Source organism: Tiliqua scincoides, chromosome 4 (assembly GCF_035046505.1).
Source record: "Tiliqua scincoides isolate rTilSci1 chromosome 4, rTilSci1.hap2, whole genome shotgun sequence".
In the NCBI taxonomy this organism is placed as follows: domain Eukaryota; kingdom Metazoa; phylum Chordata; class Lepidosauria; order Squamata; family Scincidae; genus Tiliqua; species Tiliqua scincoides.
The window spans coordinates 112110522-112133779 of record NC_089824.1 but is presented as its reverse complement, the minus strand read 5'-3'; the positions used below and the strand labels follow the sequence as shown (position 1 = coordinate 112133779).

General features: G+C 43.5%; 1 protein-coding gene across 3 annotated transcripts in view; it reads left to right on the top strand.

The window, feature by feature from the left end:
• COP1 (COP1 E3 ubiquitin ligase) overlaps window positions 1–23258 on the top strand; it is a 192349-nt gene that overhangs the window by 82662 nt on the left and 86429 nt on the right. For all 3 annotated transcript variants that reach the window (XM_066623834.1, XM_066623833.1, XM_066623835.1), the window contains exons 13-14: window positions 7504–7612; window positions 10069–10150. In XM_066623834.1, the coding sequence (XP_066479931.1) occupies window positions 7504–7612; window positions 10069–10150 (191 nt within the window). The remainder of the gene's footprint in view (window positions 1–7503; window positions 7613–10068; window positions 10151–23258) is intronic.

Genomic DNA, 23258 nt, shown 5'->3' with positions numbered 1-23258 from the left:
CCCAACAGTGCTGCAGGTTCTACTCTTGACTGCTGCCACTCCTGCAACCCTCCCAACCACCATCATGGAAACTCCTCTGCCCCAGAGCACTCTGGGACGTAGTCCAGCTCCTCTGCTCACCTTCACCTGTCTCTCCAAGGGGGGGGGGGAAATTCGGCAAACACTCCCTGGGTTTTTTAAAGCAATCCTCTCTCCTCCCCCTCCTGAGCCCTCCCTATTGCCAGCTGCCTGGCTTCTTTCACAGGTGGGATGCTGATCTTTTAAGAGTCCAGCCCTGTGTGTTTCAACTCGGAAGTGAGCCCCATTCCAGTCAATGGGGCTTACTCCCAGGAAAGTGTGGAGAGGATTGGGCTGTAAAGAGCATGCTTTGCTTGGTGGGAAGGGTTTGTGATAGCCTGCACCATCTGAGGGGGAGAGGGGAATTCGGCAAACACTCCCTGGGTTCTTTAAAGCAATCCCCTCTGTTGCTATGGCACCTGTGAGAGAGAGAGAGAGAGAGAGAGAGAGAGAGCTCAACCTCAACCTCCGCTTCAATGCAAGTGTTCTGGCTACAGAGGTTCTTGCCATCCCCTTCCCCTCTTCAACCTCAGCTGGCTCAGGGGCTCCAGGAATGTTACTGTTCCTTTGCAAGGGGAACCTCTTCCAGGGCTCCAGGGGTATTCCCTGCCTGGGTGAGGCAGAGCCTTTTTGCAGTGTTTTGGGCTGCCTGGAAACAGACCCCAGGCTGCCTGGAGTGAGATGCCAGCGTAGGGCAAAGGAGGCAAAGGTGTGTGTGACATTCAGTACCCCACCCCATTTGCGTTGAGACAAATCCGCAGATTAAAAAATCTGTGGATAAATAGGCTGCACCTGTACACATATTCTGTTCTTAGGTGTTCTTCATGGAGGCCTACAAGCCCCTAGGAATTATGGTGCATTCTTCTGGGGGAGGTGCATTTACACTGTTGGCCTCTGCGATCTAGCTATTAGGAGGAGCTATGCAAGCTGGCACATTAAATTCTATGTATTCTTCAGGTATTTTAAGATTTCAATAAGCAGGAGCAGATTTTGGCCATATGGTGCTACAAGCAGTTCTTGGTGTTCTGGTTGCTGCCTTACCTATAGGATGAGCAAGGTTTTCTCTTGCATCATCCCAGTTTAAGAACAATAAGAACAGCCCCACTGGATCAGGCCATAGGCCCATCTAGTCCAGCTTCCTCTATCTCACAGCGGCCCACCAAATGCCCCAGGGAGCACACCAGATAACAAGAGACCTCATTCTGGTGCCCTCCTTTGCATCTGGCATTCTGACATAGCCCATTTCTAAAATCAGGAGGTTGTACATGCGCATCATGGCTTGTAACCCGTAATGGATTTTTCCTCTAGAAACTTGTCCAATCCCTTTTTACAGGCGTCCAGGCCAGACGCCATCACAACATCCTATGGCAAGGAGTTCCACAGACCAACCACACGCTGAGTAAAGAAATATTTTCTCTTGTCTGTTCTAACTCTCCCAACACTCAATTTTAGTGGATGTCCCCTGGTTTTGGTGTTATGTAAGAGTGTAAAGAGCATCTCTCTATCCACCACCTGCATAACTTTGTATGTCTCAATCATGCCCCCTCAGGCGCCTCTTTTCTAGGCTGAAGAGGCCCAAACACCATAGCCTTTCCTCATAAGGAATGTGCACCAGCCCCGTAATCATTTTGCACCTTTTCCATTTCCACTATGTCTTTTTTGAGATGCAGTGACCGGAACTGAACACAATAGTCCAGGTGTGGCCTTACCATCGATTTGTACAACAGCATTATAATATTAGCCATTTTGTTCTCAGTACCTTTTCTAATGATCCCAAGCATAGAATTGGCCTTCTTTACTGCTGCACCTGTGCACACTGCTGCACATTGAGTAGACACTTTCATCGACCTGTCCACCACCACCCCAAGTTCTCTCTCCTGATCTGTCACAGACAGCTCAGAACCCATTAGCCTATATGTGAAATTTTGATTTTTTGCCCCAGTGTGCATGACCTTACTCTTACTGACATTGAAGCGCATCTGCCATTTTGCTGCCCATTCTGCCAGTCTGGAGAGATCCTTCTGGTCACAATCCTCCTCACAATCACTTCTGGTCTTCACCATTCGGAAAAGTTTGGTGTCGTCTGCAAACTTAGCCACCTCACTGCTCAACCCTGTCTCCAGGTCATTTATGAGGAGGTTGAAAAGCCGGTGCCAGGACAGATCCTTGGGGAACACCGCTTTTCACTTCTCTCCATTGTGAAAATTGCCCATTGACACCCACTCTCTGTTTCCTGGCCTTGAACCAGTTCTCAGTCCATGAGAGGACCTGTCCTCTAGTTCCCTGACTGTGGAGTTTTTTCAGTAGCCTTTGGTGAGGGACCGTGTTGAACGCCTTCTGAAAGCCCAGATATATAATGTCTACGGCAGGGGTACTCACACTTTTTTGGCTCGAGAGCTACTTTGAAACCCAGCAAGGCCCGGAGATCTACCAGAGTTTTTTTTACAATGTTCGCGCCATCATAACATATAACATTTATGTATACAATGTATGTTGGTGTACCTTGAGCCCCACTGAGTATAACAGGACTTACTCCTGAGTAGACATGCCTAGGATTAGGCTGTGAGGCTGCAATCCTAGCCACATTGAGTACAATGGGCCTTACTCCCGGCGTTTCTCCCAGAGGCACCTGAAGGGGGGGGTCGGCACTCCGCGATCTACTCATTTTGCTTCGCGATCTACCGGTAGATTGCGATCCACCTATTGAGCACCCCTGGTCTACGGGTTCTCCCGTATCCACATGCCTGTTGACCTTTTGAAAGAATTCTAAAAGGTTTGTGAGGCAAGACTTACCCTTACAGAAGCCATGCTGATTCTCCCTCAGCAAGGCCTGCATCTATGTGTTTTGAGATCCTATCTTTGATGAGGCATTCCACCATCATACCCGATATAGATGTTAGGCTGACCGGCCTATAGTTTCCCAGGTCCCCCCTCTTTCCCTTTTTAAAGATAGGCATGACATTTGCTATCCTCCAATCTTCTGGCACCGTGGCCGTTTTGAGGGACAAGTTGCATATCTTAGTCAAGAGATCAGCAACTTCATCCTTCAATTCCTTAATAACTCTTGGGTGGATGCCATCAGGGCCTGGTGACATTGATCTTTAATTTATCAATGAGGTCTGAAACATCTTCTCTTTTAACCTCTATCTGACTTAATTCCTCAGTCAGGAGGGGTCGTTCGGGCAGCGGTATCTGCCCGAGGTCTTCTGCCGTGAATACAGATGCAAAGAACTCATTTAATTTCTCTGCCATCTCTTAAGTCTCCTTTTATCTCCCCTTTCCCTCCCTCACCATCCAGAGGGCCAAGCGCCTCTCTGGCAGGTTTCCTGCTTCTGACATTTTTGAAGAAGCTTTTATTATTCCCCTTAATGTTGCTGGCCATGCATTCCTCATAGTCTCGCTTGGCCTCCGGTATCACTTTCTAACATTTCTTTTGCCACAGTTTATGTTGCTTTTTATTCTCCTCATTAGGGCAAGACTTCCATTTACAGAATGAAGCTTCCTTGCCCTTCACAGCCTCTCTAACTTGGCTCGTTAGCCATGTGGGCACCCTCCTGGATTTAGTGGAACCCTTCTTTCTTTGTGGTATACACCTCTGCTGGGCCTCTATTACAGTTGTTTTAAGCAGCCTCCATGCACTCTGGAGAGATTGGACTCTTTTTCCCTTCCCTTTCAACCTCCTAACCAGCCTCCTCATTTGAGGGAAGTCTGCCTGTCGGAAGTCAAGGGTTTTTGTGAGAGATTTGCCCGGTATTCTTCCCCTGATGTGCACGTTGAAACGGATCGCAGCATGATCACTATTCCCCAATGGCTCCGTAACATTGACATCTCTAACCAGGTCCTGTGTACCGCACAATAATAAATCCAGAGTCACCTGTCCTCTGGTGGGCTCCATGACTAGTTGCTCTAAGGCACAGTCACTTAGCATGTCAAGGAATCCGGTCTCCTTTTTGTGACCAGAACACAAATTGACCCAGTCTATATGAGGATAATTGAAGTCCCCCGTGATTACAACCCTGTCCCTCCTTGTCACTTCCCTGATCTGTTTCCTCATTTCAAGGTCCCCTTCCTATTTCAGGTCTGGAGGACAATAGTATGCCCCCAGTATTATATCACTCCACAGGCCTGGTAATTTAACCCACAGAGATTCTATGGTGGAGTTGGACCCACCTTCAATCTCTACTTTGCTGGATTCAATCCCTTCCTTAACATAAATGGCCACCCCACCTCCAACATGCCCCTCCCTGTCCCTCCTGTAGAGTTTATAGCCCGGGATTGCGGTATCCCACTGATTCTCCATATTCCACCAGGTTTCCATTATGCCCACTATGTCAATGTTTTCCTGTGTCACCAGACATTCCAGTTCTCCCATCTTTGCTCGGAGACTTCGGGCATTCGCATAAAAGCATTTGTACATGGAATGCCCCAGGATGGGCTGCTTATTAGCTCCTTTGTCCCTGCATCCTCTCATTGTTCCAAACCATCTATCACATCCCATCACACTACCATTCCCAATTTCTTCTTCTACTCTGTCTTTGTCTTGTTGTTCTCTATCCTCCCCGTCCTTGTCCCACAGGGATGAGGAGTCCCGAACCGGATGCCCCTCAGCTCCTGTTGGCCTTCCCCCAGGGATCAGTTTAAAAGCTGCTCTGCTATCTTTTTAATGTTATGTGCCAGCAGTCTGGTTCCATTCTGGTTCAAGTTAAGCCCATCCCTCTTGTACAGGTCCCGCTTGTCCCAAAATGTTCCCCAGTGCCTAATGAATCTAAACCTCCCTACACCACCATCTCACCCATGCATTGAGACCCCTGATCTCCGCCTGCCTAGCTGGCCCTGCGTGTGGAACAGGTAGCACTTCACAGAACGGTACCTTTGAGGTCCTGGCATTCAGCTTCCTACCTAAAAGCCTAAATTTGGCCTCCAGGACCTGCCGGCTACACTTGTCCACGTCATTGGTGCCGACATGCACCACAACCGCTACCTCCTCCCCAGCACTGTCTACCAGCCTGTCTAGACAAGAAGTGATGTCCACAACCTTCGCACCAGGCAGGCAAGTCGCCATGCGGTCCTCACATCTCTCACAAACCCCCCTCTCTATATTTCTAATAATCGAATCCCCCTCCCGCCGAGGAGTATCCTGAGTGTGTTCAGATACGGGCCCGTCCCCTGGAGAAGGGGTCCCCCCTAGGGGATTGTTTCCCTCCTCTCCAGGATGACGTCCTCCAGCCCTGAGACTTCCCACCCAGGCAGCCGAGGAGCTGCACGCCTGAGGTTGGGACGAAGTCTGATCGTCCTTGGAAGTCTCCCCACGGTCCTTCTCTGCCTGCCTCTACTTCTCCAGGTCGGCCACCAAGGCTTCAAGGGACCAGACACATTCCCTGAGACCCTGGAGCTCCTTGCGCCGAGGACACACCCATGACTTATGCCCCAGAGGCAAATAGTCATACATGTGGCACTCGATGCAGAACACTGGATAGCCCCCCGCCCTGCTGCTGGCTGTCTGACTGTATAGCTTTCTGGTCTGGTGACAAGTTTAGTTGAGTACTGCTTTGGTATGATCCATTATGCATTGGCATCTGTTGAAAGAGGAGTGAATGGAGACTGTCTTATTCCAGTGAGTCCTCTTTTCTTCTTCTGCATATGCCAGTCAAGGCCACCTTGCTGGAATGGTATCTTAAAAGAATAATTGGAGAAAGGGAACCTTTACCTGCAAGGTGTTAGCCTAGTTTTGTGTTGGGTGACTGGTATGTCTCCCTATCTGGATGATAGACAGGTGATAGAAAGGGGAGACCTTGCATCTAACTGTAATATAGTTCAAATAATGATGTTCGAATTGTTAAGCATTCCTTGGTAGTGCAGAAGGCTGTGGAAGTGGACTACTGAAGATAGAAAGGAAGTGTACCCTCTAGACTTGCGGTTCAAATCTGTATCCTAGTCAGTAAGAGAGAGCATTTTGTTAAGGGAGGGCCCATGAAACCTTAATCTGGAAGGTGTTAGTCTACCTTTCCAAAAGAAATTTTACTTCTAAACTTTATATAGGAAATTGAGAGCCTTGAAAATGTGGAATAGTGGGTTATGGGAAGAGTTGGAGATCCTCATGATCTGTAGTGTTGCTATGTAGCATTGATGTAGAAGTGCTGGCCAATGGAAGACAGAAGTGTCATCCTGACTTTTTTTTACTTTTCTGCTTTCAAATTGTCCTGGCCTTACCTTACCTGTGCACTTAACTCCTTGCTTTTGTTGTTCTTGAATTTTGGGATACAAATAACAAAAGTTTGTGCTAGAGTAGGGGTGGTCAAACCCTAGCTCATGGGCCATGTGCGGCCCACGGGAACCCCCAATCCAGCCCACAGGGAACCCCCAGTCTCCTGTGAGCCTCTGGCCTGTCAGAGACTGTTGGAGCCCATGCTGACCTGCAGCTGTCAGTCACAACCACCTAGAACAAGGCCTTAGTCTCCATGTGTGTTCTGCTTTTCCCTGGGTATTATTTTAACGCGCCCCCCCCCATCACCTCTGAACAACTTCTGTCTCCTTGTGTTTCTGGCTTAGTCTGTATGTTTACACTGTGCAAGAGGTGTGTGATAAACAGTTCATAGTTCTCATGTAGTTCTACATGCCTGTATTATAGTTCTTATGTGTATTATAAATAAGCTCAGTAAAATTCATTCATTCATATAAGTTTGGTCTCAGATGTATTCATTTATGTAAATTTACTCAAATGTGAAATGTAAATTCTTTTTTCGCCTGGCACCTGGCACAGTGTCAGAGAGATGATGTGGCCCTTCTACCAAAATGTTTGCCCAGCCCTGTAGTAGAGTCAAATATACTTTGCTGTCATAGTAAGTGGACCACAGGTAACCACAGATAGTGGCAACTACCAGTCAGGCAGCAGGAAGAAACTGTAGAATGGTAGCAGAATCTTGCACAGCTGCTGGATTTTGCCAGGATGTAGACCTCTCTAGGGCTAGCAGATAGTACTTCCTATGAGCTGCAGCCAATCAAGTCTCAAAGTGTTGATCCTGATCATTGTTCCAAGCTTTGACTCTCTGTGGAGAGTAAGCATAGCTTAATGGGCCTTGGTACCTCTAATGTACTGTATTGCTTCTTAATGGGTCTATGACAGAGATTTATGAAAAAATGTGGGTTCTTGAGGAGTTATGCCCTTAAAATTGGCATACAAATGTTTAAAATGTCTATAAGGAAAAAAAAGAGCTTCAACTTAGTTTGCTGCTGCTTAAACAAAGTTCAATAAAGCTGTTTAGTTTCTAGCTTTCCACTATCTTAAATTTAGACTGACATTGGCTAGGAATTATTGGGGAAACAGAGAAAATGACCAGAACTAGGCAACACTTGCCACTACTCTATTGTAAGACTTATTTTGTCATGTTGTTAGTTATAGCTTAAAGGAAGATGCTTTCTTATTTGAGGATGATTTCTCTCTTACAGCTGTATCAGCTGGAGTAGTTACCACAAAAACCTATTGGCCAGCAGTGACTATGAAGGTACCGTCATCTTGTGGGATGGGTTCACAGGGCAGCGGTCAAAAGTCTATCAGGTAAAGTGTGCTGTCATAGAAGTGCTGCTTTTGGACTCTCAAAGAACAGTGGTATTTTTATGTCTAGGGCACGTTTCTTGCTAACAATCTAACTGAGACTTTCATTTCATCTGTCAAAATTTATTTGTAATTGTTACTGGAGTTAGGTCTAATTTGTCAGTCTGAAAATCATGATCAAGAGCTGGAGAAATAGTACAGTGTGATCTAAAATGCAGAATCTATAGGAAAGGCAACAGCAGGTAGACTTTCCCATTTGTAAGAGAAAATGAGGACTGTTACCATTCCACTAGGAGTTGTGAGTTGCAAGTGCACCCGTAGAAAATGTCTAACCTTATATCTGAATGATTCTGCCATCAACCATGTAGGTTATAAAAAAAAAAAAGAGAGAGAGAGAGAGGTCAGAGTTGAAGATAGTGAAAGAAGATAGTGTGCCCTTTTAACTGGCTGTGGTTCATTTATTCTCAATGTTTTTTTTCTTTCACTGTGATAACTAAGAACACAATGATGGATTCAGAACTGTGATGGCCTCCAGTGTGTTCAGGGGAACATTTCTGTACATGGGCTTCCTCATTAACCTATCTAGCACCTACGAGAAGGTTAAAATAGGAACCTTAAGTCAGTGAGAAAACTTTGAGCATTGGCACTTCTCCAGGTGCAAAGAACTGTTGAACCAAACTAACTAGAAATGGAATAGAAATCTGTCAACCCCTGAATTTTGATGTCTCTAATCTGAGGGAAACCCTGCATTTAGATTTATATTTAATTGTGGACTGTACCTTAGACCTCCTTCCATTTATGGAAGGTCTGTTTGCTTGGGGAGAGCAGGGAAGGGTAATTTCTGTACCCTCCAAAATTTTATAGAACTTTTTATGAAAGACATTTTACAATCTAATACCTTCCACACTTACTGAACTCCCTACCTCAGCATTAAATCCATATTGCAGGGGTTCCCAAAGTGTGTGTTGTGAGATTTGGGCACCACTGTCTTAGATATTGCAGGATTTCATGAGATACAAGATGGCAGCTCCCAAATCACGGGAGATTTGGGCACCATTCTCCTGGATCCTGTGAGATTTTGTGAGATTCAGGATGGCAGCACCTGGTTGAGCTGGGAAGAATAGGCTATGGGGGCACTGTGACCTAGGTAAGTTTGAGAACCACTACTCTATTGGGATAAAGAATAGTGAGTGGAGGGAAAATATGCCTTTATTAAAGAAACGTGATGGACAAGGAGATAACAGCTAAATATGTTCTACTGAATTGTTTGGCAGCTGGTTCTAGCACTTATTCTAGCCATATTTTGGGAGGAATGATTTTTGCTGATCACAATTTCATTCTCTGTCCTCAAAAATCTGTTCCTGTGGGTTGGAACTGATTTTCAGAGGCTCTAGACTATAGGGTAGAGGGACGAAGTCAACCAACAAAGCTTCTTGTGCCAGTTGTTTCAGATCTTCATCACTACATCTTTAAAACCATTAAATAAGTAACCCACTATATCTATCTATCATTTAACAGTAAATATTGACATTTATCAATAGTTGTTTGATCAGTTGTCAGAAAATGAATTGTTTTTCTAACGAATTCATTCTAACAGAGTCCATAGGGGTTAGATGCAAGTAAAGAACAATACAGGGATAATTGGGAGATAAGACATAAAAACAGGAAGTGTGCTTGGGGTAGGTGCACACTTAGTCTGCTGCTGGAAATACCTGACTGGAATGCTAATTTATGAGTATACATGTTTATGAATGGGTTGTCAACTTGAGGTGCATATTTTAGACTCGCTCTTTTTAAAGGTTCCTTTTTTCATTGAGATGTATGGGACGCAGTGGGACTAGGACACCCTCTGGACTACTCTCACGTGTTTTTACTGTCTTGTATAAATTTCTCCTCCTTTCTCTGTTAAAGTTTACCTGTCTCAGATTTGAAGCGCAATTTATCAGACGGTTTCCACATCAAAGTTCAGAAAAGAATAGAATTCGTGAAATTTGCAAAGTTAAATATGATTCTCTTGAGAGTATTAATATAAGGAACAAAATATTGCCTTGAGTGTTCTACAAATGCAGTTATTTCAGGTGAAATACCAAAATTTAACTTGTCAGTGTTTCTGGTTTAACTAAGGAAAAAGTCCATTGGGGAGCTGTAATGGGTCAAACCACATACTTTTAAAACCAACTGAGCTCCCCATCTTTTAAGATTCAAATGAGTTAACTTTTTAAAAACATTTGAGCTTTAGTGTAACTGTGTAGAGATCTCTCTGGGATCTCCTTTCAAGTAGTTCAAACAATTTGTTTCAGTGGGAGAAAAATTTCACCTGAGCCCTCTTTAAGCATAATCAAGTTTCATCAGCTTTTCAAATCAAGTTTCACCCCACAGTTTAACAGCTTTTCCATATATTTCGTTGCTGCCTAGTTTGAATTGCAACTATAACACTCTTTGTCCTTTTTTCAAAATAGGAGCATGAGAAAAGATGCTGGAGTGTAGACTTTAATTTGATGGATCCTAAATTGTTGGCTTCAGGCTCTGATGATGCAAAAGGTATGTTGTCATTACTTTTATTATTATTAATTAGCATGACAAGGCTGAATTCATAGTGAGAATCTCATGTAGTTTTCCAAGATGAAGCTTCAGAATTCCAGTATTTAGTGGACTTTGAAGTTGTTTCCTCAAAGAGCTCTGAACTGTTCAAATGGTCAGATGGAAAATTTCTGAAAGGCAAAAAGTGCAACATTTGTCAGTCAGTGGAATAATGACTTAGTGAGTGAATAAAAGCATACATCTCTAGGCCTGGTGCAGATATAATATTCCTGACCTCCTGTAATTAAAAGACCATGAGAAAGTGATGAGTTTGTATATTCTGTCCCTTCGCTTCCCTCTACCTCACAAATACCACCCTCTCTTAATATGTTTGCTTTTAATCACAGTATTACAGCATCAGCACTAACCAGATTCCCTCAAAACCAAGTTTTAAGAAGAGCCCCACTGGATCAGTCAAAGGCCCATCCAGCTTCCTCTATGTCACAGTGGCTCACTATATGCCTCAGGGAGCACACAAAACAACAAGAGATCTGCATCCTGGTGCCCTCCCTTCCATCTGGCATTCTGAGGTTGCCTACTTCTAAAACCAGGAGGTTGTACATATCCATCAAGTCTCTGGGTGGGTGGGGAGGAGGTGGAAGGGAAGCATTCTTGGGTGGGGGGAGGGAGGGTGGTGGGTGGCCCTGGGGGCAGGCGGGTGGGGAGCGGGAGGCAGGGCTGGGATCCCTCTTTCCCGTGGAGTTTGGAGTGGAGTGAAGCTGCTCTGCTCTTCTCGGACTTGTGCCACCTCAGGAGGTGGTGCAAGTCCGAGGAGACTGATAGGGGAAAGGGTGACTTACCTTTCCCCTTGCCTCTGTTTCCCCTTGCCTCTGGGTAAGCCGCCTTGGGCCCCTATCCTGCGCTGGATACAGCGCAAGCCTCTTGGCTTGCCAGTTCTAGCGCAGGGTAGGATTGTGCCCTTTCTTAAACAATTCTTTGGGTAAAGGAATTTTTAAGCTTCAATGTGAAGCCCCTGTTTGAGCAGCCAGCCACAGCTAGGCATCTGTTAAACCTGCTAAAAATTTCATATCTGTTTGGGAGATAAACTCTCCTTTAACATGCGCAGCATGAATGGTGACTAAAAAGATGAAAAGCATTAAAATTCAAATAGAGAGAAAGATTCTCAGTGCTGCCTTTGATTTTATAGGAAATGGCCTTGACTTTTTTAAAGGAAGAACTTAAAACAAATCTATTAAGACATTTTAAAAGACTTCTTAATGTTAAATTATAGCAAAAGCTATGTTCTGTATGTAAAATTAACAATTATGCTAAGAATGTCTAATGCAGTAAGAGAGCACTTATTGTAATGTTCTTTGGGGTGGAATTTAAAATACTGTTGGGGACAAGCTTATCAGGCTTTATATTTTCTGAAGAAATAATTATTCATTCATTCACTGTTCAAATCAGTATTACCCATTGGGATTTTAGAAATGGACTATGTCAGATGCAAGGGAGGGCACCAGGATGCTGGTCCCTTGTTATCTGGTGTGCTCCCTGGGGCATTTGGTTGGCTGCTGTGAGATACAAGAAGCTGGACTAGATGGGCTTATGGCCTGATCCAGTGGAGCTGTTCTTATGTTCTTATGAAGTGAGTGAACTGAACACTTAAACGTGGCCAATTTCTCACAGTTGAGGCCAGCTGTGAGTGAAAGACTCCTTCTCTAGAATTGGATGAAGACATGCTGTGTTTTAACATCAGCTTTCGTGTAAGAGTGAGGTGCAGGAGTACTCTTGTATCATCTAAATGCAAGATTGAAAATGGCTCTTAGAGATGCTCACTTCACTGCAACCTTTTCCATTAAAGATCTTTTCTGCTGGTAAAAGCTAGTCAGTGAAAAGAGAGTCATCATCAGTTTAATAGTGTGGGTACAAAGACCCATTGTGATTAAATTACAGGCTTTAATTTTTATCAGTGGAGTTCTTCATAGTAACTCAAGCACTTTTTACCTGTCCTGCCTTCAGTGCTTAATGGCATGTTCAGAGTAGCACACAAACACACTTGCTAAGGGGAAGTCTAATATGCCATTTAATTGGAAATGTGCGTTCCTATTAGAATCTTACTATTCTTAAACAGTTTAACTTTGGCTCAAGAATTTTGATAGAGGCAATTTAGTATACTTTGTGGGCAACAAGGGGAGAGCAAATGTTCCTATTCACCATAGCATAGCATCTTTCCCAATAGCTGTTTGCTTAGATCTTCTAATTTGTGAGCCAACTGGGATAAGGGATCATTTCATAATTTTCTTTTGCTATGCAAACTGCTTTGTGAATTTTTTTTTGTTGGAAAGCAGCATATTTTTTTTAATAAATTAAGTCTACTGGGACAAATCTCACTCCATATACTGCATCCTGTGCTCCTAGTGCATGGTTTGCGTTGTGTTTGCATCTCACTACTAGGTAGCTTGTAACATAAATGCTTATGCTCATTAAATGTTTCCCATTAGGTAAAAAACAAGGAGCCTACTTCAGTGTTGGAGATGAGGTTAGAAGAGATGTAACAGTGGAATCTCTGGGTGGTGTACACCTATCTACCTATGGTACTACCTCCCATAGGAGTTCCATTGGGTTCCTTCCCTTGTTTGTTTTTAGGCTGCAGCTTAATGTTTATTGTGTAAAGGCATTCCTATTTATGTTAAGTTTTTCATTAATCTTTTTTGTTTTGATGCAATTGACAGTTTTGGGAGGTAATTGCAGTTTTATTTTTTGTATTTTCTTTTTAATTGTTTCATTTTGGATTGTCATTTTAACTGCATTAGCCACCTTGGGCCTCTCAACTCTTGGCTGGAAATGACTATGCTAAAGTGTTGGCTGCTTAGACTCTCTAGGAATCCCCTCTTCTATGCCTCCTCTATCCCTTCTATTTTAAACTCAATATTCTCCAATCAGAATGGATGGGGCACAGAAGTACTTTTTATGAAACTTTTGAAACTCTGGTACATTTGGGTACCTTCCCATTTTCTGTGGGTGACCGCATTTTGACTATAGACCTGTTGGCATAAAACTAAAGCACAGCATCATAAGAACAGATTCTAATAGGAACACACATTTCCTATGAAGTAGTTTATTAGACTTCCCATGCCTGCTCCTTAATCCTTTCAGTTCTAGGATATTGTCCTGCACAGAGCTGAGGCTGCATTAACATTTGTGTTTGTAGGGACTAGTCAACATCTGATTCCTAACTGACATAAAGGGAACCTTTTTGGAGGGTGGGTTTGGCACCTCATTCTGTGTTCATTTGATTAAAATTATCGTTATTATTTGATTATAGTTGTTGCAAGAAGATACAGCTAAAATTGCATGTAGTGCAGCCTATTATACCTATTATAATAGGGTATACCTATTATGTCCTTGAATCTATTCCAAAGTAATCTCCCAACAGCTGCTCACCCTATCTCTTTCTTCCCTCTCTCATTTTAATGTGTGATAGATCAGTGATTCTCAAACATTTTAGAACAGCATTTCTCAAACTGGATCAGGACCCACTAGGTTGGCCGCAAGCCAATTTCAAGTGGGTCCCCATTCATTTTAATGTGTATTTTATTTTTAATATATTAAACTTGATGGTGTGTGACTGCATTTGGGGAAATGTTACAGATCTATACTTGTAACAGGCTACAATGTGCATTATTTTTTTAACAATGGTAGTCACTGGGGCTTACTCCTGGTTAAGTGTGGATAGAATTTGGGGAATTTTTTAAAAAACAGATCAGCAACTGCTTGGAAGGGTTAGGAGGGTTCTTCTTTATTTTAAATAATTTTTTAAACTTATACTTCTTGTAAACCTTTAATTTACTTCGTAAACATTTTCCTGCTTGATTATGTCACTTCTGGCCATGACATCACTTCAGGTTAATAATATTACTTCCAGTGGGTCCCGACAGATTGTCATTATAAAAAGTGGGTCCCGGTGCAAAAAAGTTCTAGACTTCTTAGTTCTAGACTGTAGTCTGCTCTAGACTAGAGGCTGCTACCTGATTTATAAATGCAAAGGGGTGTGGCTAAAATGGTGATCGAGCAGCAGAGTTGCCTCCAAGTAGCAGCTTGTTTAACCTCTACTGTACATAACCTATTCTGCCCTGTGCCGTTGTGAATCACTAAAAATTGGGTCACAGCCTACTAGTGGGTACCAGACACACAGTTTGAGAGCTTTTGTAATAGAGTCTTAGTTGAATTAATTAGAAAATAACTCTGTACAGACTGTAAAGTTTTCACTGGATTGTTGAAGAAAAAATTTTCCCTGCAATTCTGTAAACCGCTTTGTGAACTTTTTGTTGAAAAGCGGTATATAAATACTGTTGTTGTTGTTGTTGTTGTTGTTAAGCAGAATGCAACAGGGCCTCTTAACTTTTTGTACCTGCAAACGTTAGTCTGCTTAGCTTAGTATTGGGTCTCCTGAACAGTTTAATCCATCGACTATTCTCACCATGCACATTTCAGAAATATCTCAAATATATGGTCAAAACTTACTGAGATTGTGTTTTAGTAGCACAATCTGAGTGCAAGACTGCTATCTTTGAAACGTGTCTGATTGAACCTTGATTAGATTTTGCTGAATGAGGCACTCTTGGGGGTCATGTAGACTTCCCTGTGAGAGGTGCAATATCCATTTGTCAGGCCACTGTTCTGTTATAACAACACTCTTTTTCCTGTTCAGATACCAGTGGAACTCTAGGAGAAGGTCAGGCAGCAATAGTAAAATCATGTTATTGGACTAACTTTTAGGATCATCTTGTCCCTTGTTTCTATCTTGCTTAAGAAGCTCATAGGAAGAAAATGCACTCTTCTGAAACAGTATCTAAATTCTGTACTTTTTCTAGCAGAGTGGAAGAAGGCAAGAGAGATGTGAATAAATCTGGTGGCAGAAAGTCATTTCCTTAGTTTGGTGCTTCCTTTCTAGGATGTTTGTATATGTGGGTGGATACAATAGAAAGCACAGTATTGGATTTTCTTAAAAAAAGAAAAAAAGGAAAGCGCATTACCCATCAGATTTTAGACCCAGGGAACTGTGCAAATTCAAACAATTATAAGTGTAGTCCTCAAAAGTAAGCATAGACATAGGTACTTTGCAAGTCACAGTATCTAAATCCAGCTGGAACTATTTCAGAGTATTATGAAATTAAATAAAAAGGTGAAGGTTTCCCCTGTATAGTTGTGTCCAACTCTAGGGGGCGGTGCTCATCTCCGTCTCCAAGCTGAGGGAGCCAGCATTGTCTGAAGACATCTTCCGTAGTCATGTGGCCAGCATGACTGAACGCTGAAGTGCATGGAATGCTGTTACCTTCCCACCAAAATGGTACCTATTTATCTACTTGCATTTACATGCTTTGTAAGTGCATGTAAATTGTGCTATTGGCAGTTGGCAAGGCTGTTGGCAGGAGCTGAGGCACGTAACAGAAGCTCACTTTGTTCTGCAGCACTGTGGTCTTGAACTCTTGGACTGCTGACCTTCCAGCTGACAGTCCAGAATCTTTAACCACTCAGCCAAAGTGCCTCTCTATTATGAAATACTAAAGCCTGTTTGAGATTTATTTGAGTTGCCTATGGACTAGAGAAGAACATGGAGTCCTCTACCAAAGGGTCCTTGAGAGGGTTGCACCCCTTGCCTTCCAGGATGAATACCATGGCGAGGGGAAGACCACTCTCCCCCCATCAGCCAGGGAATGCAGCTACTGCTGGGAGCTACTGCTGGGAGGTCTGAAAAGACCTCGGTTCCAACTACCAGTTATCTGTGGACTGGAGAAGGGAATGGTGGCATTATCTAGAGGACTTGGGAGGAGGGTTCCTGGGTTATTTACTACTAGTATTGTTGCCCCCCCATCCCGAGATCATTTCAGTCAAAAGACAGGGTATTAATACCATAGATACTCACCTATAAGGCGAGAAATTTGTGCCCAAAAATCATGGATGAATTGCCCCCCTTGCCTTATCTGCGCAGTCATGCAGGTAGATGGAGGGCTCTATCTGCACCCTGGCTGGGTCAGGGGGGACTCTGAAGGAGTATGGGCAGCTGCGCCTCCTTTCCGCAGGTATCCAGCTGGTCCCCCCATTGTCTGGGAGCCGGAAGAGCCTTGGAGGAGGCAGGGGGGGCACAGCCTGCTGGCCTGGTGCTCCTTGCACCCTCTCGGAGTCCGCCGCATGCACTCACTGTAGTCCTGCCACCATAGGAGCAGGGGCACCCTGGCTGCTGCCACTGCCAAACTGACAGAAGGCAGGCAGCTTGCAGGGAGTGACCATGCGACTACGGTGGGCAGGGAGACAGGTGTGCTGCCCCCACACTGGGCATGCCTGGCAGGGGCAGTGCCAGTTGCTGCCCGTGTGTTCCCTGCCTTCCATCGGCGTGGCGGTGGTGGCAGCAGCCAGGACACCTTCTCTGTTTCCTGACCCCCATGAGTATGTGTGGCAGGCTCCAAGAGGGTGCAGGGGAGCGCTGGACCAGGAGGTTGATCCCTTGCTGCTCTGCCCCATCCCTTCCAGGGCTCCTCTGGCTCCCAGCACAGCGCCAGGTGCAGGCAGGCAGGAGGTGCAGCTGCCAGGAACCCCAGACATGGCCTGGAGGAGGCGCTGCTGCCCTTCCTCCTGCAGAGTGTCTACTTCTTAGTAAATTGGGTGCAACTGTGTGTAGCTGCATGTACTCAGTCACTGTTGCTTGTCTCTTCTGTGAATTGAATTGCACACACCCAGTTATGTGTTATAAGCTGTATGTTATATGTAGAGCCTCTGGCTAAACACACCAGGCACCTTAAAGGAGGATTAATGTTTCTACTGGTATGCTGTTTACAGTGCACTTGGAGCCCAATCCTACTCAAAAGTCCCATTAAAGTCAATGGTGCTTACTCCCAGGAAAGTATGGATTGGATTGTGGCCTTACTCTGATAGTGTTTACAAAAAGGTTGTGAAGAATACAATTTTAAAAGTTTAAAATCTTATGATCTATGACAGCCATTTTCAATCTTTTTCAGCTCACAGCACACTGACACTAAAATTGTCAAGGCACATGACCAGTTTTTTTTACTTACATTAAATTACTATTTTACAATTAATCTTGAATTAATAAAATTAATACAATTAGATCATTACATGACAAAGAAATTGACAAGAAGCATGGAGAGGGAAGTATATGTGGTTTCTGAAAAGGAGGAAAATTCCTGTGTTCAAATTTTTATCAAAAGTGCCAGAAAGTGTTGGCAAAGAGAGAGCAGGTTGATCACATAGTGGAGAAATGTGGGTGAGGGGCAGTGAGGAGACATGATTGAAACAAGTGCAGGATTAAACTGGGGGTGGGGGAGAGAGAGAATGTGAGGCAGTGATTCTGTAGTAATAATAATAATAATAATAATAATAATAATAATTAATAACAGGTATTTATATACCGCCTTTCTTGGTCTTTATTCAAGACTTTATTCAAGGCGGTTTACATAGGCAGGCTTTATTAAATCCCTATTAAATAGGGATTTTTACAAAGAAGGTTCTTTCTTTCAAGAACGACTACATTCAAGGTGTTTCATTCTGATCTGGCTTCACATTCTGGCCTCCATCCTCCCACGCTCAGAGCAGATGGAATGGCTCGGCTTCAGCTTGTCAGCTGCTCCAAGGTCGCATGGTGCCGGTGGCCTCAAACTGGCGACCTTGTGGATGTTATCTTCAGGCAGACGGAGGCTCTACCCTCTAGACCAGACCTCCTGCCCTGTATCTTTGGAAGGTGCAGACAAGTGACGGGAGGGACAGTAAGAGAGTTGCTAACTGTGATTGTGAGATTTGGGGGGGGGGGATATGCCTGGGGAAGAGGAGTGCCAATTGCCTGATTGTGTATTTGAGAAAAAAGAGTGCAACCCAAAGCCCAATCCTATGCATGTCTACTCAGAAGTAAGCCCCATTATAGTCAATGGGGCTTACTCGCAGGAAAGTGTGGATGGGATTGCAGCCCCAGTGCGCAATCCTGTGCATGCCTGCTCAGAAGTATGCCCCATTATAGTCAATGGGCTTACTCCCAGGTAAGTGTGGATAGGATTGTGGCCCAGTGCCCTTCCTCTAAAAGCTGCAAAGTGCAGGGAGGGTTGCTTTGGGGAGTTGCAGGCAAACTGGCAAGGAAAAGGGACTTTCAAGGACCCTTATCAGTCAGCCAGTCCTTTGGTTGGGGACCTCAGCAGATTCGCTTGCTATGTACCTGCTTGCCTGATTCTGGCTCCCTCTTCTCACTCACTCCGCAGCTCCCACCTCCTGGCTCCTCCAGGCTTCTCTGGTTGGCCAATCAGCACGCAGGCAGGCAACAACAGCCTTCGTGCCCAACCCTATGCATGTCTACTCAGAAGTAAGCCCCATAATAGCCAATGGGGCTTACTCCCAGGAAAGTGAGGATAAGGTTGCAGCATGAGTCATGCTCAGTAGCAGGAGCAAGCTCCAAGCAGACTCTTCAGCTGCTGTGTGGGTTGCAAAGCAGCCGTGACCAGCCCCTTCACTTTGCTGCTCAAGCCCTTGCTTGTGCTGCCTGCCGCTTGAGGCTCAAAGCAGCCGCTTCTCCTGCACGCGGATGCGCAGCTGCTGCCTGCCTCTTCTGATCCCGTGGCACACCTGAGGCAGCCTTGTGGCACAGCGGTTAAAAACCACTGATCTATGAGATAGGTCATAGTTTAAATATATTAGACTGTTTTTAATACTATTTTTTACTGTTTTACTATTTTTACAATGCTATGTATACATACTGTGTATGTATACTGTGTTTTTAATACCTACTATGTTTTTAATAAATTAGAGACTGTACAGTTCTTAAGTAACAATTACTGATCGGTTATTTTTCAGGATCTGGCCTCGGGTAAAATCAGACAAAATGAGTCCGACTCATTCACACACACCCCTAAGTTTAACCCCCGACTTATCAGTGGGTCATAGAAAATTCCATTGTTTTTGGCTCAAAACCGGCCCTCAACATATCTGTGAGATCAACTTAATAGGCGAGTATCTGTGGTAAATGAATGTTGTGAGACATCTTGAACACCACTCTTGCAGAAAGGAACAGGTGGGACACAAATATTTGAAATAAACTAATTTAGGTAGTATTTCCAATTATTTATAAAATGGAGACAAAGGCATGTCTTTTTAGAATGTAAAAGAATATAGACTCTTTATTAATACGAACAGTGACTGAGTGGAAGAGAGCTGAGACCTAAATCATTGAATTCAGGAATATGCAGCAACAGTCTGTTAATCTAACCCCAAATGACAGCAAACAACAAAAATTAGGTTGTAATACCATGCTACTGCCCACAATTTGACTAAAATCCAAATTGTAATGAAACTAAATGCAACATCAGATTAAAAAAATGTTAGAAGGTTTTCATTTAGTCTTCCAGGTACCTTAGTGGTAAGAATTCAATATACAAAAATTCCAGTTGTCCTAGTATTTAGAGTAGGACAGCCTTCTGTGATGTGAAACTCTATGCAGTCTGTCAGCTTGTACAGGCTTTCTGTCCTTGTGAATATGTAACTCACAGATCTCCTGCATTTGATACTGAAGAGATCTTCACCTTTCACATAGTTACAAAATACTGTTAATAATAATAATAGTTTCTCAAAGAACTACTGCTTGGAACTTTGTAGTACTGCACTCAAAATGCAATAGGAATTTTAGTCTGGTAAGCACTGCAGAGTCTGGTAAGCACTTTCAATGCTTTATCTGAGACCTTCTTTAATTGTATAAGAAACTTACCCATGCAGGGTTACATGCATCTGTTATACTTAAATTGGATCATGACCCCCCCCCCCCCCGCATGTCAGTTTCCCAGAAACACAAACGGGTGTGCTACCTCTGTTTATGTAGGAATCAATATCCAGTTTATATGTAATGTCAACCTTATGCAACCCCCCAAGCATAAGTTTTCTTAGATTCTCATTATCTCTTCAAATGGATTCTGATGTTTTGTACAGTGTGCTTAGGGACTGCGCTAGATTGAAATGTAAACTAGATTGTTTTGAACCAAAGCACTGAACTTGAATCAATTAAATAGAAACTTGGTAAGAAGATCATTTTGAAGAGAGTGAGTGGCTTCCCAGTTGCTAACTGGTATTTATTTTGTGTGAAAACCTGACCACATGTTGTGATATGCTTCTTGGCAACCTCAGAATTAGGAAATGTATGCAAAGAACAGTTGATTGCTTGCTTATTGAGCAGGTATGAAGCATTAGAACATCTGTGAGTTGTAGAGTGAGTATCTTGGTCTGTGTAAAGCTGCTTAAAATGTAGGACTGGAGACTGCGAATCTCTTTTGAATATACAGGTTGAGCCTCATTATTCCTGTTGGTTCCCTTCCAAGCACTCACTCACATGTGGATGGCTAAAAACTCACTATAGCAAATCAATTTAAAAAACAAAGTTTCTTTGCTCAGGTGATTTAAAAATAGCCTTGCTGACCTTCCTGATGTAAGATAAGAGCCATTAAGAAGACAATACATCAATCAGTCCTTTGCTTCACTCAGTCCCTCCCTTCACCAATGCAAAGTGATCACCTTTCTTTCACATGCTTGGGGAAGGGAGGGGTTGCTTGGAGAGAGAAGGACTGATGGATTGTCAGCCAACTGCCCCCCCCCCCTCATTAACAAGGCTATTGTTAAAGGACTATTCAGTTTTTAAAACTGATTTTAAAGGGATGCATTTTCCCCTTCTCCAGGGATCAGCACATTCCTTCTCATTTGCAGTGGCCATTTGTGTTGAGTCAAATTCGTGTATAAAAAATCTGTGTATAACAAGGCTGAACCTGTAGATGTTTCCAGTGAAGTTTGGGAATGGCACTTTTTTTGTTTTAAATGTGAAGACAAATCTAGTGCTAATTACTCTGATTAATAACCATACCTTTGTGGATGAGGAGCTTCTGGAAAATCTGATTCTGCCACACTTCTTATAAAACTATCTTGCTTCATATATACCAATACAACAGCATACTGAAATGAAACCTCAGACTTGCTTCTTTTCCTCTAGCCCATGTAGTTTTTCCATAGGAACTGTTTTTATGACCCAGTTGCTTTTGAGTTATCCACAGTCCCTGTGGGCTACAGTGGATTGAAAGGACATAGTATGGGAAGGAAGAACATGTCCTGGGTGAAAGGGACCAGGTGTTGAACATATAGTTGTATGTGTGTACACACAGTACCAACTTGCCTGATTACTTATGTACCCTTTTGTTCATGGAGCTGTTTTGCATAGGTGTGCACAGTTAACTAAACAATTGTGTCTAGAAAATTTTGAATGTAGTAGGTAAGCTAAAAGCCACTTATGAGTCACAAATGTTGTAACTAGCAAACACGAGTGACACACACTTTCTTGGAAGTGCAAGTGCTGCTGTTTTCAAATTGTCATATTTAGGATTGAAGCCTAAGTAACTCTGCTAATTTTTATAGGGTGCAGTGCCAGAGCCCAGACCATTTGAAAAACACTCCTGTTTTATATTGCTTGCTTAAGAAGGTAACCTTATGGGCATTGGTATCAATGGTTGCATAGGCTATAGATCTGGTGGGCATGTTTGTGTATACAGTTATTCTCTGGGTCAGGTTTTTTTCTCCCCTAAGCAGTTCTTCCCATTTTTAGTATGAGCAGTTATTGTCAGCTGCAATTGCCTTATTTTTAATTACAGAAATAAAATCACTTTCATCCTGTTCCATCAATCCAATAATATTAATCTCCTCTGCTGTCAGCCTGGTACAAATTGTGCTGCTTGCTGGCATCTTCTCTTTAGCTCTGAGATAAGCAAAATGAGAGCCTTGGTCTGAAATTTTGTTCCAGATGGAACATCATGTTGGCAACCTTCAGTCTCGAAAGACTATGGTATCGCGCTCTGAATGGTGGTTCTGGAACAGCGTCTAGTGTGGCTGAAAAGGCCGATTCGGGAGTGACAATCCCTTCCACATCAGGAGCAAGTGCAGTCTGTCCCTGGTCTGCCTCCCTGGCTATGGGCCTTCCTTCTTTGCCTCTTTGCCTCAGACTGTTGGCCAAGTGTCTCATCAAACTGGGAAAGACCATGCTGCACAGCCTGCCTCCAAGCGGGCCGCTCAGAGGCCAGGGTTTCCCACCCGTTGAGGTCCACTCCTAAGGCCTTCAGATCCCTCTTGCAGATGTATCGCAGCTGTGGTCTACCTGTAGGGCGCTTTCCTTGCACGAGTTCTCCATAGAGGAGATCCTTTGGGATCCGGCCATCATCCATTCTCACAACATGACCGAGCCAACGCAGGCGTCTCTGTTTCAGCAGTGCATACATGCTAGGGATTCCAGCTCGTTCCAGGACTGTGTTGTTTGGGACTTTGTCCTGCCAGGTGATGCGGAGGATGCGTCGGAGGCAGCGCATGTGGAAAGCGCTCGGTTTCCTCTCCTGTTGTGAGCGAAGAGTCCATGACTCGCTGCAGTACAGAAGTGTACTCAGGACACAAGCTCTGTAGACCTGGATCTTGGTATGTTCCGTCAGCTTCTTGTTGGACCAGACTCTCTTTGTGAGTCTGGAAAACGTGGTAGCTGCTTTACCGATGCACTTGTTTAGCTCGGTATCGAGAGAGTGTCGGAGATCGTTGAGCCAAGGTACACAAAGTCGTGGACAACCTGCACAATGGAACATAATATAATTAAATCTCATTTAGGGTTGGTGAGGGCTAAGACTGTGTGTGTGTGTGTGTGTGTGTGAGAGAGAGAGAGAGAGAGAGAGAGAAAGCCATGTTTGGATGGATAGTATAATTATTCAGAGTCTACGTTTAGGCCTCTGAACTCCTTAAAATATAGTTATAGTAATGCAAATAAATAAATAAATAATAGCTGCAGCAAAATAAAATTATTTCAGGTGACTTTATTCAAATATGGATATTGATACCTGAGAATGACTCTGACCTTAGTTTCCTGAAAACTTACCTGAAGAATTGTTCGCATTTTGACCAGGACTTAGCAAAGTTGAGAAAGGAGTTCTATTTATTTCTGTGGGAAAATTAAGCACACGAAATAATTGGAACTTAAAGTTCTTAACTTTTGATCGTGTATTTTTTCTATATATTTAAAAAGAAAAAGAAAATGATAACTTATATCGAAACAACATTGTTCATT